This window comes from Bufo bufo, chromosome 7 (assembly GCF_905171765.1).
Source record: "Bufo bufo chromosome 7, aBufBuf1.1, whole genome shotgun sequence".
NCBI lineage: Eukaryota > Metazoa > Chordata > Amphibia > Anura > Bufonidae > Bufo > Bufo bufo.
Window position 1 is genome coordinate 30,341,161 of NC_053395.1, and position 21,284 is coordinate 30,362,444.

At 42.3% G+C, this 21,284-nt stretch overlaps 1 protein-coding gene across 2 annotated transcripts in view; it reads right to left on the reverse strand.

Moving 5' to 3' along the window:
* SCNN1G (sodium channel epithelial 1 subunit gamma) overlaps positions 1 to 20,937 on the reverse strand; it is a 32,776-nt gene extending 11,839 nt beyond the window's left edge. Inside the window, exons 1-4 of one of the 2 annotated variants that reach the window (XM_040439335.1) lie at positions 20,821 to 20,937; positions 15,670 to 15,999; positions 6,590 to 6,890; positions 6,070 to 6,263 (exon numbers count right to left, since the gene is read on the reverse strand). In XM_040439335.1, coding sequence (XP_040295269.1) covers positions 6,070 to 6,263; positions 6,590 to 6,890; positions 15,670 to 15,992 — 818 coding nt within the window. In that variant the 5' untranslated portion in view covers positions 15,993 to 15,999; positions 20,821 to 20,937. Of the gene's footprint in view, positions 1 to 6,069; positions 6,264 to 6,589; positions 6,891 to 15,669; positions 16,000 to 19,038; positions 19,348 to 20,820 lie in introns of those variants that run through there. The other variant, XM_040439334.1, reaches the window with a different exon arrangement.
* Between the last annotated feature and the right edge of the window lie 347 nt (positions 20,938 to 21,284).

The window sequence follows — 21,284 nt, forward strand, 5'->3', positions numbered from 1 at the left end:
TAATCAGACATACAGTAATCAGACATATAGAAAATGATCAGACATATAGTACACGCAGTGGCGTACTAAAAGGGGGAGGGGTGGGCGGTCCGCCCCGGGTGCCGGCTCTCAGGGGGGTGCCAGAAGCAATGAGCGCTTTCATCAATACAGGTGGAAGCGCTCATTGCTGGAGTGCAGAGAGCTGCGCTCCTGTCACTCACCGCTCAGCTCCCCGCGCTCCTGTCACTCACCGCTCAGCTCCCCGCGCTCCTCCCCTCCTTCAAGCCAGCGGCGCACAGAATGGTTTATTTTTTAAAACAGAGGGGGCACAGAGGGCTTTATTACTATGGAGGGGGCACAGAGGGCTTTATTACTATGGAGGGGGCACAGAGGGCTTTATTACTATGGAGGGGGCACAGAGGGCTTTATTACTATGGAGGGGGCACAGAGGGCTTTATTACTATGGAGGGGGCACAGAGGGCTTTATTACTATGGAGGGGGCACAGAGGGCTTTATTACTATGGAGGGGGCACAGAGGGCTTTATTACTATGGAGGGGGCACAGAGGGCTTTATTACTATGGAGGGGGCACAGAGGGCTTTATTACTATGGAGGGGGCACAGAGGGCTTTATTACTATGGAGGGGGCACAGAGGGCTTTATTACTATGGAGGGGGCACAGAGGGCTTTATTACTATGGAGGGGGCACAGAGGGCTTTATTACTATGGAGGGGGCACAGAGGGCTTTATTACTATGGAGGGGGCACAGAGGGCTTTATTACTATGGAGGGGGCACAGAGGGCTTTATTACTATGGAGGGGGCACAGAGGGCTTTATTACTATGGAGGGGGCACAGAGGGCTTTATTACTATGGAGGGGGCACAGAGGGCTTTATTACTATGGAGGGGGCACAGAGGGCTTTATTACTATGGAGGGGGCACAGAGGGCTTTATTACTATGGAGGGGGCACAGAGGACTTTATTACTATGGAGGGGGCACAGAGGGCTTTATTACTATGGAGGGGGCACAGAGGACTTTATTACTATGGAGGGGGCACAGAGGGCTTTATTACTATGGAGGGGGCACAGAGGGCTTTATTACTATGGAGGGGGCACAGAGGGCTTTATTACTATGGAGGGGGCACAGAGGACTTTATTACTATGGAGGGGGCACAGAGGGCTTTATTACTATGGAGGGGGCACAGAGGACTTTATTACTATGGAGGGGGCACAGAGGGTTTTATTACTATGGAGGCGGCACAGAGGACTTTCTTACTATGGAGGGGGCACAGAGGACTTTATTACTATGGAGGGGGCACAGAGGACTTTATTACTATGGAGGGGGCACAGAGGACTTTATTACTATGGAGGGGGCACAGAGGACTTTATTACTATGGAGGGGGCACAGAGGGCTTTATTACTATGGAGGGGGCACAGAGGGCATTACTACTATGGAGGGGGCATAGAGGGCATTACTACTATGGAGGGGGCACAATGGGCATTTCTACTATGGAGGGGGCAAGGAGCCAAAGGGCATTACTACAATGAAGGGGGCACAGAGGGCATTACAACTGTAAAGGGGGCACAGTGGGCATTATTACTGTGAAGGGGGCACAGTGGGTATTATTACTGTGAAGGGGCACAATGGGGATTTCTACTATGGAGGGGGCACAGAGGGCATTACTACTATTAAGGGGAAATAATGGGCATTATTACTGTGAAGGGGGCACAATGGGGATTATTATTACGATAAAGGGGACACAATGGGGATTATTACTATGAAGGGGGCACAAAGAGGGCATTACAACTGTGAGGGGGCACAATGTGGGCATAACTACTGTGAGAGGGCACAATGTGGGCATAACTACTGTGAGGGGGAACGCATCTGTACAAAACTACTGTGAAAGTTGTACAATGAGGGCAATACAACTGTGAGGGGGTACAATTTTTTTTAAGTATTGGGGGGGTGCCAGAAAAAGGACCCACCCCGGGTGCCAAACACCCTAGGCACGCCACTGAGTACACGATCAGACCTATAGTATACGATCAGACATTTAACACACGATCAGACATATAGTACACGATCAGACATATAGAACACCATCAGACATATAGTACACGATCAGACATATAGTACATGATCAGACATATAGTACACGATCAGACATATAGTACACGATCAGACATATAGAACACCATCAGACATATAATACACCATCAGACATATAGTACACGATCAGACATATAATACACGATCAGACATATAATACACGATCAGACATATAGTACATGATCAGACATACAGCACATGATCAGACATATAATACACCATCAGACATATAATACATGATCAGACATATAGTACACGATCAGACATATAGTATACGATCAGACATATAGTACACGATCAGACATATAATACACGATCAGACATATAGTACACGATCAGACATATAGTACACGATCAGACATATAGTACACGATCAGACATATAGTACACGATCAGACATATAGTACACGATCAGACATATAGTACGCGATCAGACATATAATACACGATCAGACATATAGTACACGATCAGACATATAATACACGATCAGACATATAATACACGATCAGACATATAATACGCGATCAGACATATAATACACGATCAGACATATAGTACACGATCAGACATATAATACACCATTAGACATATAGCACACGATCAGACATATAGTACACGATCAGACATATAGTACGCGATCAGACATATAATACACGATCAGACATATAGTACACGATCAGACATATAATACACGATCAGACATATAATACACGATCAGACATATAATACGCGATCAGACATATAATACACGATCAGACATATAGTACATGATCAGACATATAATACACGATCAGACATATAGCACACGATAAGACATATAGCACACGATAAGACATATAGTACGCGATCAGACATATAGTACGCGATCAGACATATAGCACACGATCAGACATATAGCACACGATCAGACATATAGCACACGATAAGACATATAGCACACGATAAGACATATAGTACGCGATCAGACATATAATACATGATCAGACATATAGCACACGATCAGACATATAGCACACGATCAGACATATAGCACACGATAAGACATATAGTACATGATCAGACATATAATACATGATCAGACATATAATACACGATCAGACATATAGTACACGATCAGACATATAATACACGATCAGACATATAATACACGATCAGACATATAGCACACGATAAGACATATAATACACGATCAGACATATAATACACGATCAGACATATAATATACGATCAGACATATAGTACACCATCAGACATATAGTACACCATCAGACATATAGTACACGATCAGACATATAATACACGATCAGACATATAATACACGATCAGACATATAATACACGATCAGACATATAGTACACGATCAGACATATAGTACACGATCAGACATATAATACACGATCAGATATATAATACACGATCAGACATATAGTACGCGATCAGACATATAATACACGATCAGACATACAGCACATGATCAGACATATAATACACGATCAGACATATAGCACACGATAAGACATATAGCACACGATAAGACATATAGTACGCGATCAGACATATAGTACGCGATCAGACATATAGTACGCGATCAGACATATAGTACATGATCAGACATATAGTATACGATCAGACATATAGCACACGATCAGACATATAGCACACGATCAGACATATAGCACATGATCAGACATATAGTACGCGATCAGACATATAGTACGCGATCAGACATATAATACACGATCAGACATATAGCACACGATCAGACATATAGCACACGATAAGACATATAGTACACGATCAGACATATAATACGCGATCAGACATATAATACACAATCAGACATACAGCACACGATCAGACATATAATACACGATCAGACATATAGTACATGATCAGACATATAGTACACGATCAGACATATAATACACGATCAGACATATAGTACACGATCAGACATATAATACACGATCAGACATATAGTACACGATCAGACATATAATACGCGATCAGACATATAGTACGCGATCAGACATATAGTACGCGATCAGACATATAGTACATGATCAGACATATAATACACGATCAGACATATAGTACACGATCAGACATATAGTACGCGATCAGACATATAATACACGATCAGACATATAGCACACGATCAGACATATAATACACAATCAGACATATAGCACACGATCAGACATATAATACACGATCAGACATATAGTACATGATCAGACATATAATACACGATCAGACATATAGTACGCGATCAGACATATAGTACACGATCAGACATATAATACACGATCAGACATATAGTACACGATCAGACATATAGTACGCGATCAGACATATAGTACACGATCAGACATATAGTACACGATCAGACATATAATACACGATCAGACATATAGTACGCGATCAGACATATAGTACACGATCAGACATATAGTACACGATCAGACATATAATACACGATCAGACATATAATACACGATCAGACATATAATACACGATCAGACATATAGCACATGATCAGACATATAATACATGATCAGACATATAATACACGATCAGACATATAGCACACCATCAGACATATAATACACGATCAGACATATAGTACATGATCAGACATATAATATACGATCAGACATATAATACACGATCAGACATATAACACACGATCAGACATATAATACATGATCAGACATATAGTACACGATCAGACATATAGAACACCATCAGACATATAATACACGATCAGACATATAATACACGATCAGACATATAATACACGATCAGACATATAATACACGATCAGACATATAGCACACGATCAGACATATAGCACACGATCAGACATATAGTACATGATCAGACATATAGCACACGATCAGACATATAGAACACCATCAGACATATAATACACGATCAGACATATAATACACGATCAGACATATAATACACGATCAGACATATAATACACGATCAGACATATAGCACACGATCAGACATATAATACACGATCAGACATATAATATGCGATCAGACATATAGCACACGATCAGACATATAATACACGATCAGACATATAATACACGATCAGACATATAATACACGATCAGACATATAATACACGATCAGACATATAATATGCGATCAGACATATAGCACACGATCAGACATATAATACACGATCAGACATATAATACACGATCAGACATATAATACACGATCAGACATATAATACACGATCAGACATATAATACACGATCAGACATATAATACACGATCAGACATATAATACACGATCAGACATATAATACACGATCAGACATATAGCACACGATCAGACATATAATACACGATCAGACATATAATATGCGATCAGACATATAGCACACGATCAGACATATAATACACGATCAGACATATAATACACGATCAGACATATAATACACGATCAGACATATAGCACACGATCAGACATATAATACACGATCAGACATATAATATGCGATCAGACATATAGCACACGATCAGACATACAGCACATGATCAGACATACAGCACACGATCAGACATATAGTACATGATCAGACATATAATACACGATCAGACATATAGTACATGATCAGACATATAATACACGATCAGACATATAGTACACCATCAGACATATAATACACGATCAGACATATAGTACATGATCAGACATATAATACACGATCAGACATATAATACACGATCAGACATATAGCACGCGATCAGACATATAGTACATGATCAGACATATAGCATATAACCATGGTGGGGGATATGTTCCTGGACCCAGACAGACTGGCGAGGACCCAGCAGGACCGCCATCTAATGTCTACAGATATGATCCGTGTGCTGAGCCTTCTGTGCAGACTTGACCCTCAGAAATGCCCACAGGGAACACAAACTGGTTTTCCTAGGGGTTCAGAATACTAACCTGGCATCACAGGGCTTGCCATCGAATAAACAGTTGATCAACAGCTCGTCGGCTGAGTAACCCATGTCAATCTTCTTCTCCATAGGTATTTTTGCCAGGATGTTCATATAGTGAAGTCGGTACCACTCCTGGATGGCGCTGGTGGCCGAGCTAAAAGTAAAGATTGTGCAGTCGGTGCTGTTGTTGGGGTCGCACTGTTATAAGACAGGAATGCCAAAATTTCATATATAAAGAATTCTAAAGCCAAGAACCTCACGTTCAGCTGCACTAAAAACTCTAGGGGCTTGGAATGAAGGATGGTTTTCTAGACATGGTTTTCTTTGACCTGTGCAGAGGCCATTCTGCAGGGAAGGAGAGAAGATAAGCTGTGATATTTTCCTGTTGCACTTGATGGATACTGTGCCATCTATTTGTCTATCTAGGTGTCACCTGTTATTGTAATCCTGCTTCTGGTGATAATGAGATGACTGCTAAGAAGTGATCTGTATAGAACAAGCAAAGAAGGGTCTGCACTACTTACCAACTTGTAGCCCACAATGTTCTCATCGGTGTTCTCTGCATTCCTGTGAGCCACCCTGGCATCCATGCTGCTCCTTTTTCGTGTGGCGATCTCCTCGGTATGCCCCTGATTGTCATTTATGCTTTTCACCGGAAATAACCTAATCTTGCTGAAGTAATCGGATTCGGCTGCAGACATGTTTTGTGGCGTCCTCAAGTCTCTGCGCCTGCGACTTGGGGGTTCTGTATATCCATATAGCTCTTTGAGGTATTGTAAAGTATCCTTTTCTAATCCGATCAGATATGGTTTGATTACACTGTACCTGCAAAATACATAAATCAACAGATATGCATTATATAGTCAAGTGCAATTGGTTTAGACTAGTTGTCTCCCACCTGTGCTGTGAATCTACAACTCTCAACATACCCTGTCAATCTCAAGAATTTTGGTAGTCAGGGAAATAATTTCTAGCTGCCTTTGCTCACCACTAGGGGGAGCTTAGGAGCATGCTGCCTTCTATTTATAAATTGACTTCTATAAGAAAACAGTATGCGCTTCAACTCCCCCTAGTGGTGGCTAAAGGAAGCCAACATTTTAGCCTATAGCTCAGTTTTTTCCCATTCTGTCACTCTCCATCTGTTGCAAAACAAACAACAACTGCCAGCCACAGGCTGTTCGGCATGCTGGGAGTTGTAGTACTTTTGCAATAGCTGGAGAGCCGCAGGTTGGAGGACACCGATTTAGCAGGAAATCTGGGACTCTGTAGGTGAAATGACATTTTAAGAAAGGAATCAGCACAGACTTTTCCACTCCTACAAGTGAGCGTCCCAAGGGGGAGGAGCCTGACACAAGATTGAAGTCATGGTTCTCCCCCTCAAACTGGGCATTAGACATAACACAATGTATAGGATTTGCCTCCGGTTGTCAAATTAAAGGGGTTGTCCCATGAACAATATTCTACAGTTTTCAAACCAGCATCTGGATCTGAATATTTTTGTCATTGCCTGTAATTAAAAATGTTTTATGGCTACTAAGTTATTCAATGAAATGAATATGTATAGCGCCACCTGCTGTTTGTTCTTTTCCTGATTTCTCTGTCCTGCTCCCTGAGGTTGACATATATGCTCAGTTTCATCCTTCAACTGCCAACAGCTGCAGCAGAAAGGACACACCCCGGGGAAAGGACACCCCCATCCCCAAATCTGCCAGCTTGAAATACATCTAGCAGAGCAATCGGAGCATTGAATGGGGAGATCTCTGGATCCATGTGAGGCGCAGGACTGGTTCGATATGGTTTTTCATTTCACATTCAGGGTTAGGGTTGAATGAATTCATTTTACATTATTTGTGGGATAATCCCTTTAGCGCTGTGCTCCAGGCACATGAATCTTTGTGTCATGCCCGCTCCTGTCAGGCACAGCACTGGGCAGAACACAGCATATAGGATTTGCCCGATGTGCTCCTTTAAGGTCTTATCTACTATATGAGCGTATAACATATAGACTTGTATATACTGCAGACACATTGTAAAAGGAGCAGGCTTGTAATCCTGTATGCTTACTAAGCAAAACAAATAGAGGTGTTTGCAGGGCAGGGGCAGTTGTTACAATGTATCACTTTATACTATAGTCTGAGGCAGTGTTCCCTCTTAGCCTTGGCAGCTTCTGAGCGGGGTCGGCTTGAAGATGGGCAATGCTTAGTCAAAGGTGGGCGATAGGACAATGAAACAAGGGATAATCGTCGTATATAATTATATATGTATGGTATAAGTTATACATCTTGTATATAGCGGTATGGAGCATGCTGGTATAACCTGGGCATCTCCTGTATATAATTATATATGTACAGCTGGTATAAGTTATACATCTTGTATATAGCGGTATGGAGCATGCTGGTATAACCTGGGCATCTCCTGTATATAATTATATATGTACAGCTGGTATAAGTTATACATCTTCCTGTATATAGTGATATGAACCATGCTGGTATAACCTGGGCATCTCCTGTATATAATTATATATGTACAGCTGGTATAAGTTATACATCTTGTATATAGCGGTATGGAGCATGCTGGTATAACCTGGGCATCTCCTGTATATAATTATATATGTACAGCTGGTATAAGTTATACATCTTCCTGTATATAGTGATATGAACCATGCTGGTATAACCTGGGCATCTCCTGTATATAATTATATATGTACAGCTGGTATAAGTTATACATCTTCTTGTATATAGTGATATGGACCATGCTGGTATAACCTGGGTATCTCCTGTATATAATTATATATGTACAGCTGGTATAAGTTATACATCTTCTTGTATATAGTGATATGGAGCATGCTGGTATAACCTGGGTATCTCCTGTATATAATTATATATGTACAGCTGGTATAAGTTATACATCTTCTTGTATATAGTGATATGGAGCATGCTGGTATAACCTGGGCATCTCCTGTATATAATTATATATGTACAGAAGGTATCAGTTATACATCTACTTGTATATAGTGATATGGACCATGCTGGTATAACCTGGGTATCTCCTGTATATAATTATATATGTACAGCTGGTATAAGATATACATCTTCTTGTATATAGTGATATGGACCATGCTGGTATAACCTGGGTATCTCCTGTATATAATTATATATGTACAGCTGGTATAAGTTATACATCTTCTTGTATATAGTGATATGGAGCATGCTGGTATAACCTGGGTATCTCCTGTATATAATTATATATGTACAGCTGGTATAAGTTATACATCTTCTTGTATATAGTGATATGGAGCATGCTGGTATAACCTGGGTATCTCCTGTATATAATTATATATGTACAGCTGGTATAAGTTATACATCTTCTTGTATATAGTGATATGGAGCATGCTGGTATAACCTGGGCATCTCCTGTATATAATTATATATGTACAGAAGGTATCAGTTATACATCTTCTTGTATATAGTGATATGGACCATGCTGGTATAACCTGGGCATCTCCTGTATATAATTATATATGTACAGAAGGTATCAGTTATACATCTTCTTGTATATAGTGATATGGACCATGCTGGTATAACCTGGGTATCTCCTGTATATAATTATATATGTACAGCTGGTATAAGTTATACATCTTCTTATATATAGTGATATGGAGAATGCTGGTATAACCTGGGTATTTCCTGTATATAATTATATATGTACAGCTGGTATAAGTTATACATCTTCTTGTATATAGTGATATGGACCATGCTGGTATAACCTGGGTATCTCCTGTATATAATTATATATGTACAGCTGGTATAAGTTATACATCTTCTTGTATACAGCGATATGGACCATGCTGGTATAACCTGGGCAAGTGGGCGTCTCCTGTATAATACAGGCTAATACCTAGGTTATACCAGCATCATGGTCCATATAACTGCAAGATGTATAACTTATACGAGCTATACATAAAAAATGATGTATAGAAGAGGAGATGCCCAGGTTATACCGTCTCAGTCCTCCTCTTCCGGTCGGATAAGACGGAGGAGGCAGCAGTAGCGTGGCCATATGGGGTAGGCGGCGCCCCGCTGAGTGGCACACAGAACGTCCTGTAGGAGTAGGATGTAGGAGAAATAAATGTAGGCATTTTGCCAGCAGGGTGAGCACTTAGCGGACTTTAAAAACTTGTGAGAGGGGGCACTGGTCCGAGGCCATAGAAACTGGAACAATGCATTCCTTCTTCTCATCTATCACCGCGGGTTATATCCCTCAGCTACAATATTTTCATGTCTTTGTACCGTAGCGGAAAGAAAGAGGCAGCAATTACAGATGACACGACGTGTTTTGTGACTTGTATTGTATGGGAAGGGTGGGTAAAGCAGAAACGCGCCGCTCAGCTAATGGATGTTATGCAATGCATATGTATGCCCATATTATATTTAGGTCGTGTGGGAAAAGAAACATAGCTCAAAGCGAATCAGAAAAAAAAAAACGGACTTACTCATAGGCGCTAACTGACCGTAATATCCTGGAAATCATACGCTTAAAAGGATATGTCCAACTTTCAACCAAGCATAATGCCTGGCAGGGTTGATCCTGCTGAGTAAAATTATACTTCAATCGCGCAGATCTGTTGAACGGTTCCTGAGTAATTTGACTTGTTAGTGATATGCAAATCAGGTCTTCGGTGCACCGAGGGGCGGCATTGCTCCTCTGCTTTGCACTGTTAGCCACTCCTCTCCCCTGGATTGACCAGATCAGCCATCATGTCTCTCCCTGTAGTCTTGTCCCTGCACTGTAGATTAAACTGTCGGCGCATGCGCAGTAGTCACCTGGGGAAACAGATGCAGATGTACTGCGCATGCGCCAATCACATCATCCTGAAGCTGAAGGAAGCCGAGCACCTTCTCTCCCGGGTGATAGATGAAGTCAGGGACGCATAGTGTAATCTAAGAGGAGAAGGAGTGAGATTACGGGTCCAGACGAGATGCCTGGCCTTGTGAATTCCCCAAGCGAGCAGAGCAGAAAGTGCCCGTCCCACGGTGCACCAAATACCTAATTTACATATTAATAAAGAACAACACAATGGAGGAAAATAAATGTGGTGTCTCAGCAGGAACAACCTTACCAGGCAATTTGCCTGGTTTAAGAGAGTTGGTCCTGCAGAAAATGCCCTTCAAGAACACCCCTATATATATTCAGTGATAGATATAATCTCAATAAAAAGTAGAGTAACTTTGAAAATACATAACTTATTACTTATTTTCTACTGCTCCTGAATAATATCCTTTAGAGCTGCATTCCCAATTCTGCTGGTTGCTACAGGGAAACAGTCAGCAAGCCTGTCGACAGACACGCCTCTAACAGCTTATCTAAGCTGTTATAATGACAGTTCTTTCTTCTTTCACAGCTCCTTGTCCATTGAGGGCAAATCTCTACAGTGAGCATTTTGCAGACACTGAACAAGCAGAGAACGCTGGGGGGGGGGAGTTCAGCTCTGAAGGACACAGTATTGTGAATGCAGCTCGAGGCTAAAACACGGGCTGTAACTCGAGATCAGTAACATCATGTACATACAAAGCAGTCCTTTACTATATACCCTATACCACTGATGGCAAACCTCTGGCACTCCAGCAGTGGTGAAACTACAACACCCAGCATGCTCCATTCATTACCATGGAGCTCTGACAACAGCCAAGCAAGTGTACATCTTGGAAGTTGTAGTTTTACCATAGCTGGAGTGCCAGAGGTTAGCCATCACAGCCCTATACCCTACTAGAAAGGAAGGTAGGACATGTTACCTCCACTTGTGTCCATGGACGTGAGGACATGCTACCACCACTGGTGTCCATGGACTTGGGGACATGCTACCTCCACTGGTGTCCATGGACTTGAGGGCATGCTACGGTACCTCCAATGGTGTCCATGGATTTGAGGACTTGCTACTTCCACTGGTGTCCATGGACGTGAGGACATGCTACCTCCACTGGTGTCCATGGACATGAGGACATGCTACTTCCACTGGTGTCCATGGACTTGAGGACATGCTACCTCCACTGGTGTCAATGGACTTGAGGGCATGCGACCTCCACTGGTGTCCATGGATTTGAGGACTTGCTACTTCCACTGGTGTCCATGGACGTGAGGACATGCTACCTCCACTGGTGTCCATGGACGTGAGGACATGCTACCTCCACTGGTGTCCATGGACATGAGGACATGCTACTTCCACTGGTGTCCATGGACTTGAGGACATGCTACCTCCACTGGTGTCCATGGACTTGAGGGCATGCGACCTCCACTGGTGTCCATGGATTTGAGGACTTGCTACTTCCACTGGTGTCCATGGACGTGAGGACAGGCTACCTCCACTGGTGTCCATGGACTTGAGGACATGCTACCTCCACTGGTGTCCATGGACTTATGGATACCTTTGCCATAACTTGTTGACTTTTTAATTACTAGGCCGCTTTTTTCCATTCTTAACCAGATAATAAACCCTCGTGTCTCTTTAACTATTCTCCCTGAGAAGTGCGATGAGCAAACGTGCCCGGACATCACGTGAGATCACAAGATCCCTGCAGAGTGATGATTCACCGCTTTCATAAGCACGCAATTATACTCCCAAACCATAATCACTTTGAATGTGATAATTATTTATTAGCAGATGATTTTCCTTTTTTAATCTTCAAGATCTAAAATTATACCACGGGAACCGTCCAAAACCCATCTGCAACCGAAGATGAAAACCTGACTACAGATGTGTCACTTGCAGGCTCAGCTGACTTCTCTCGCCTTCACTTCCTGGATCGGGAAGTAGCTGTCTGACCGAACTTCCGGTCGGCCATATTAGCCATCATGGGTTATTTTCTTTGTCATCCAGACATTACCGCTTTCTCTGTGACAGAGCCCCCTCCTCTCTCCTCCCTCTCACAGCGCACAGACATGACTATTTTTTTTAGGCACCTTCTTCAGCATGCCTTCATGTCATCCTAAATTAAGTGATGGACATTTAGCTTGTGTATTTACGCAACATAAAGCCTGTTTCCGTGTACTTCTTGTTTTTGAAGAATGTTTCAGATGAAGAATGTTTCACAATATTTTTAAAGGATAAATACGTATTTCACATACATGGAGCTCGCTGGTGGGGTTGGCTCCTTCGAGCAAGAAGAAGGAGATAAGAAGAAAGAACTTCAGATACACATAGATGGGTCTATGTAGAAGATTGGCAACTTCCGCATTTGGGTTCCCTTCGGGGTCTACTTCATACTACACACCCGTCTCCTTGTCCGCCCAGTTTTTTAAGATTTCTTTCTCCTCCTTTGCAGAAGACAGTGGCCTTCAAATGCCTAATAATATTGCCTGAGGAACCATGGACAAGTTCACCGCCCCAGTGTGTAAGGGTCAATGGGCCTTTTTTCTTTCTAACACCCTTCCCTAGCAGTACCTATTAAGAATTTCATACTTACCTGTTCACCACTATTTCGTTTTGGCTCTGTAGCTCCTGTCCCTACCTGTCCACTTCTACATGGACAGAGTCACGTGCACCTCTGCAGCCAATTACTGGCCTCAGTGGTGACTTCACTGACGCTTGGGGACAAGTCACTGCTGAGGACAGTCATTGGTTGCAAATGCGCATGTATGCCTGTCTGTGTGGAAGCTGACAGGCAGGGACTGGATTTCGGTGAAGACAGTGGAAGGGAGTAGGTAAGTATAGACTTCTTCATTGGTACTGCTGGGCAGTGAAGGGGACAAGCCCTTTAAAGGCTATGGACACCTTCGGTGCAATTTTGTATGATTGCATTTTACTCATTTCAGGCTAAAAAATTTTTTTTTCAATTGGTCTTTATTAAAAATGTTCAGCTGTTTTTGAGGTACAAGGGTTAAAAAAATCGAGTCTATTTGAAGACTGTTACTCCTGCTTTCCGTCAGCTGACTGCTCATGTGAAGCTTTATCTCTTACCTCATAAAAACTCATAGCTAAACTCTTTATTAAACTGATAAGAATATGGCTTCAATGAGGGTTTATTAGGTAAGATGATCAGAGATAAGGCTTCACATGTGCCATCAGCTGATGGGATGAGAAGTAATAGACTGCAGACTGATTTTTTTAACCCTTATATCTCACAAACGGTTGAACATTTTTAATAAAGACTAATTTAAAAAAAAATATTTTAAGCCCAAAATGAGTAAAACGCAATAAAAAAAAAATTGCCCCGAAGTTGTCCATGGCGTTTAAGGACAAGGGACGAGAAAGGAAAGGAGGACAAAAACTTCAGGAGGTCCCAGGTGATGTAGTGACCCACACAATACAATAATCATGATTCTTATAGAAGCCACAGACATTTTAGCATCTACACCAATCCCCGGACCTCCCCATTGTTCTACCAGACCATGATAAGACCCTTTTAAAAGATGGTTCCACCAAAGTTGTAACCTGAAGATTCTTGGCCGCTAATGCAAAATCTGTAATACAGCACCTATATATCTAAGTGCTAATTATTATACTGGGGTACGCGATACAGGGTCCTTGGTGCAACTTCTACCCCTTCACCCTCTGCAGCTATGCCCCAAGAGTCTCTGGCCTGTTAGTACTTTATATTGTACTATAGAGGGAGGCTTCCAGGGTGGAATCTGGTGCCTCACTATCTGACGGCACACAAAGTCTCTTTGGGTGTGGCACATGGACATGTAGGAACTCTGTGTGCTGCCCCAAAGGATCCATGCACACAGTGCTTCTCCTGGGTTGGTGCCTAGTTGTTGGTTGGTCTGGGGGCCACAATAGGTGGTCAACCCCAGGCCCTTGAGTAAAAACGGGAATGACTCTATGAACTACTGAGAGTCAAGCAGCCAGTAATTTCTCCGAACCATGGCATCAGGTTCCTAAAAAAAAGCCAATCTCTAACTAAATGTACGGAATAGTGAATTATCCGGGGTCACGGATTGCATCCTTCTACATAGAAACCGTATTTTCGACATAAAAGTGACAGCTATTACTAATATGATACAACAATCACATATACTATGATCTACAGGATACCTCTCAATCTGATATATTCTGCCATAGACATGGAAGGGCTGAAGTAGTCACTTAAAGGGGTTGTCCTATTTAGAATATCCCTTCTTTTCAGAAGGGCATCCTGGCAATAAGTTAATTTACAGGCTGTAGGGAACCCAGTGAATGTGTTGGAGAAACCATCAGCCAGTCTCTTATTCCCCTGCATTGGGAAATGAAACATTAGACTGTTTTAATTAAAATCAATGGTCTGTTGGTGGAATACACTAACATGCCTGAGATGGAAATGCTCAGCTCCTTAAATCTTAGCTACATGGGCCCTTGTGATTGTGACATGAGAAGCATTGGGGCTACTTGTAGGAGGAGGGAGTCCAGCCCTGGTTGGTCTTATTCCCTTTGCAACAACCGTTCTCTCCATGGTGGAGATCATTTATGATAGCTATGGGGTACCTGCTTTTGTGTAAGCGACTGGGGTGAACTATGGTCACCCCATCATTTTCAGGTTTTAGTTTAGTAGACCTCACTCATCTTGATGGACATACAATCTGAATCCCAAACCACCCCTTACAATGACAGAGATCCCCCCCAGTTTCTTACTTGTAGGGGTTCATGTTGCAGACGGTGACGGCTGGAAACGTCAACTTCTGGAAGTTCACCGTGATGGAGACGCTCACGGAGTTATAGGACATAATCAACAGGGCACACTGCCAGAAGATCAGAGCCACCGCAGTCAACGTCAGGGCAATCCAGATCCATTTACGTAGACGACCCTTGGACACCACGATCCTCCGGCAGCCGTGAGTGTTGGTGGTCATGCAGTACCATTGCATCAACTCATACAAGGTTGGAGCTTGGGGACCCGTCACAGGAAGGGTCTTCTTGAGCTTCTGGGTGAGTTTCTTCTTAGGACCGTTAGACATTGTGAATCTGGAACATGCAAGATACATACTTGAGGACCGTGCCGTGTACTGCATTTTAGGACTGTTTGTTGTGCAGGTCTGACCCCTCTTGGCAGTCAGGACTCTTAGTAAATAATATCTGGCAGGGCTTCAGCCACTTGCTTGTATAAGCGCATACCTAGATACGCATAGTTACTGTTCAGTCATCAAGTGTGGGTAAGGTTGGCAGAAATGATAGCTGTAATCTGTACAGGGGCAATATGGCCAGATGCAGCAGAGCTGAGTTTGCCATTGGTTCTGATGCATAATAACATTAGGATATATTATCTTAGACGAGCCTGCAAGCAACACAATAGGATCGTTGAATCACAAAGCAGATCCTACAGTCTCGTTTGGTGCAAATAAACAACCGTCTGATTGTAACCGGTTCTTACATTAGATCGTTACATGGTATCTGTGGAATGTGTCTGGATTATGTGTTGTATGGGATAGGAATGACCCGCTGAATAATATGATGCAACCATGTAACATGCAAGCTTATTATTTCCAGAAAAAGAGAGAACAAACATTTCTAGGACACAATTTTGTATGGACTCCACCACAAATTTCTGCAAAATGTAGAATTCTTCCTAAATAAGAACAAATCTAAACTTCATGCCAGTGCTCCAGAGTCAGACTAAAGCCGGTTCTCCAGAGTCAGACTAAAGCCGGTGCTCCAGAGTCAGACTAAAGCCGGTGCTCCAGAGTCAGACTAAAGCCGGTGCTCCAGAGTCAGACTAAAGGCGGTGCTCCAGAGTCAGACTAAAGCAGGTGCTCCAGAGTCAGACTAAAGCCGGTGCTCCAGAGTCAGACTAAAGCCGGTGCTCCAGAGTCAGACTAAAGCAGGTGCTCAAGAGTCAGACTAAAGCAGGTGCTCAAGAGTCAGACTAAATCCGGTGCTCCAGAGTCAGACTAAAGCCGGTGCTCCAGAGTCAGACTAAAGCCGGTGCTCCAGAGTCAGACTAAAGCCGGTGCTCCAGAGTCAGACTAAAGCCGGTGCTCCAGAGTCAGACTAAATCCGGTGCTCCAGAGTCAGACTAAATCCGGTGCTCCAGAGTCAGACTAAATCCGGTGCTCCAGAGTCAGACTAAAGCCGGTGCTCCAGAGTCAGACTAAAGCCGGTGCTCCAGAGTCAGACCAAAGCCGGTGCTCCAGAGTCAGACCAAATCCGGTGCTCCAGAGTCAGACTAAATCCGGTGCTCCCGAGTCAGACTAGAGCCGGTGCTCCAGAGTCAGACTAAATCCGGTGCTCCAGAGTCAGACTAAATCCGGTGCTCCAGAGTCAGACTAAAGCCGGTGCTCCAGAGTCAGACTAAAGCCGGTGCTCCAGAGTCAGACTAAAGCCGGTGCTCCAGAGTCAGACTAAAGCCGGTGCTCCAGAGTCAGACTAAAGTCGGTGCTCTGGTCAAAGGCTGTCACACAGTCAGTGTTTGGTCAGTGATTTCCATCGGTGATTTTGAGCCAAAACCAGGATTGGAGCCTCCACAGACATAAGGCATAAGGGAAAGATCTGCACATGTTCTGTGTTATAGACGTGCACCTGGTTAAGGGTCCCAATCACTAATGGAAATCACTGACCGAACACTGACTGTGTGAAAGCCGCCTAATTCTGTCTGATTTGGGGGGTCCATGACTTCAAGACGGACAATACATATTTGAAGGGAGCATATTGTGGGCTTCCAGAAGAATGGCATTGTGGGGGCTCGATTAAAATGGTTGAACGTTGTTATTTTAAAACATTTAATATGTCTATCTACATTATCTATGTATATTATCTATCTACATTATCTATCTATCTATCTATCTATATTATCTATCTACATTATCTATCTATCTATCTATATTATCTATCTACCTATCTATCTATGAGAAATGGGCAGCACTCCGGTCTTGTGGTGAAATATCAGCTTGACAAAGGCTCCATTGAGAGGGCTGAAATGCTGCATTGCTTTTGGGTGTGAATAAACATCACTGTTCCCTGTCCAGGAACGTTTTGGGATCTGCACCTGGCATACCTACAGAGTGCTGCTGACCATCTTTTTGCTTTATCTATCTATCTCATATCTAATATCTATCTATCTATATTATCTATCTATATTATCTATCTATCTATCTATCATCAATGTATATATATATATACATACAGTGGTCCCTTAAGTTACAATATTAATTGGTTCCAGGAGGACCACTATATGTTGAAACCATTGTAAGTTGAGTAATTGGTTCAAAAGCCCCAAAATGTCATCCAGGATAAGAGAAAATGAAGATTTAAGAAAAATAAGCAGATAACTAAGACAAATAAGACAAGTCCTTACATATAACAGTCAGGAACAGCTGCTAACTAACAACTAATCCAGCTAGTTTACCAGAGAAGTGACCTTGGTTGGTTGGATCTGAGTCGGAGACATTGTATGTTGAGTCTGGTTTCAACTTACGATGGGTCAGAAAAGACCACTGTATGCTGAAAATACCGTATCCTGAGGCCATTGTATCTTGAGGGATCACTGTATATATATAAATAATGTATGTATCTATCTGAGCAATACAACAGACTGCAAAGTGCTGTATTAATACCTTGCTCCACAAAAAAAAAACAATAACCCAATATCCTACGTGCCCACATGACAATCTCATAAAAGCTGAGATTTGTGGAGCTGTTTGCTAGTCTTCTGCCTAGAAAGCTGGAGATCACTGACCGCTCAGATGTTCTACAAAGGTGAGGAGGTAAGGATTACCCCCCCCCCCCCCCCAATAATAATAATAAAAGACAAATTAAAACATTTTTGTTGTCCATGTGATGAAATAAAAACCAATCCGAGAGTCCTGGCAAATAGCACCACATATCTCAGTTTCCTAGACCCCAATGAGCACATGAAAAACTGCAGTATAGAAAAACCAAGCTAAAAACAATGTGCATTGGCCACATGGATGATGAGCGCCGTACAATATGGCAGACATCAGACAGCGGTAATGCGCTCATTACAGGCAGCCCCTTATATTGTCTACACGGGGGCCGCATAGACCTCACCTGTCTGAGGGATGTGGATGCTGGATATGAGCGGGATCCTTCTCTCTGCACTTATGAAGATTGTCCAGATATGTACTGAATGTTCTTGTCTATGTTCCTGGCCAGGTCTGGTTGGAAGCAGTAAAGACTAGATCCCCTGACAGGTACAACCGGCCTGCGCCTATGGTAGTTATTCCTGCTCACAGGCCAGATGTCACCTCCATAAAAACATCCGCAGCTATTCATATCCCCGTCCTATGGTAGGAGACTCCAGGGTGGTGATGGGAGGAGGAACGTTTGGGAGGACCTGGGATAGCCTCAGCATTAACCCAGGAGATCATCAGGTGCAGCACATGTGGAGGTGACATATAAATAGTCTGATGATGACATCACAGACCCTTCCCGAGGGGACAATGTAGACCTCTAAGTACTGTCCGAGAATATACACATCCACCAAGTAGTCAGTATACAGGAATAACAGAAAGAAAGAAGATAGATATAGATAGATGATAGATAGATAATAGATATATAGATATACTGCTTGAAAAAGGTTCCAGTGTGCGAACTGAAACGTTGTATTTCTGGTGAATAAACACTTACGTTTTTACTGAAGGAAGTGCCGTGGATTTCCTGGATTTATTCGTTTTTGAAGCCTGGATTATTCATCAGCCGCTGGCACCGTCATCACAGACCAGTGTTGTGCTGTTCACAGTTACTGAACACTTGCTAGATAGATAGATATAGATAGATAATAGAGCGATAGAGATAGATATAGACATTAGATAGATATGATATAGATAGAATAGATAGATATTAGATAAATAGATAAATAGATAATAGATAATAGATAGATAGATAGATAGATAGATATTAGATAAATAGATAATAGATATTAGATAAATAGATAATAGATAGATAGATAATAGATAGATAGATAAATAGATAATAGATAGATATAATAGATAGATAATAGATAGATAGATAGAAGATAGATAGATAGATAGATAGATAGATAGATAGATAGATAATAAATAATAGATAGGCTACTTTCACACTTGCGGCAGAGCGATCCGGCAAGCAGTTCCGAGTGATCCGGCAAAACGTATGCCAACTGATGGCATTTGTAAGACTGATCAGTCCGAAAAATGCATTGAAATGCCAGATCAGTCTTTCCGGTGTCATCCGGAAAAACGGATCCGGCATTTATTTTTTTCACCTTTTTTTCGGTCTGCGTTTGAATACCGGTTCCGGCACTAATACATTCCTATGTAAAAAAAAAATAATCCGGATCCAGTATTCTGGCAAGTCTTCAGTTTTTTTGGCCGGAGATAAAACCGTAGCATGCTGCGGTTTTATCTTTTGCCTGATCAGTCAAAAAGACTGAACTGAAGACATCCTGATGCATCCTGAGCGGATTGCTCTCCATTCAGAATGCATAGGGATATGCCTGATCAGTTATTTTCCGGTATAGAGCCCCTAGGACGGAAAAGAAAAACGTTAGTGTGAAAGTAGCCATAGATATATATAGATAGATTAGAGACAGAGACCAATTATATAATGATTAAAAAGGAATCAAGACAAATATGAGATAGAAAGATAGATAATGTAGATAGATAGATGATAGATAAATAAATAAATAGACCAATTAAGAAAGAAAGACAATAGAGATGAGAAAGGGATATATAGATAAATAGATATGAGACAGATAAATAAACAGACCAATTGAACGAAAGAGAAGACAGATAGATAAATATGAGACAGACAGACAGATACACAGATGGATGTAGTATGACTGTGTCTCACCTGAATATTCCAGGGTCTCAGGGGATGTGGAGCTGCACAGAGGCTTCTGCTGCCTTCAGTCCCTCAGGCTCAGGCTGTGCATCCTGAAGGCGCTAGTCCTGCCGACCTGCTGGTCCCATCTCTGCCTCTGGAATCACTGCCTGAGCCCCAGTGCAAGAATCTCACACATCACTCATAGGCTTGTGCAGATGTTAGTCCTGCTGCGCCCCCTAATGGCTGAATTACAGAATTACCATTACTGAAATGTCATTTATTCTCAGTGGTATTTCCTATTGGTATCACTTTATTGGGGGGACGACGACGACGACACATAATTGTTTCGTTGCTCAGCATAAGGCTCCTGCAGAAAGGCCACATACTGTAAGTCCTTCATGCAGTTTTCATTTATACTCAGAGAAATGCTGCCAGGTCTCCTGACTGATCCTAGAACTCTGCATTGTGCCATCCCTCTGTTATTCCTCCTG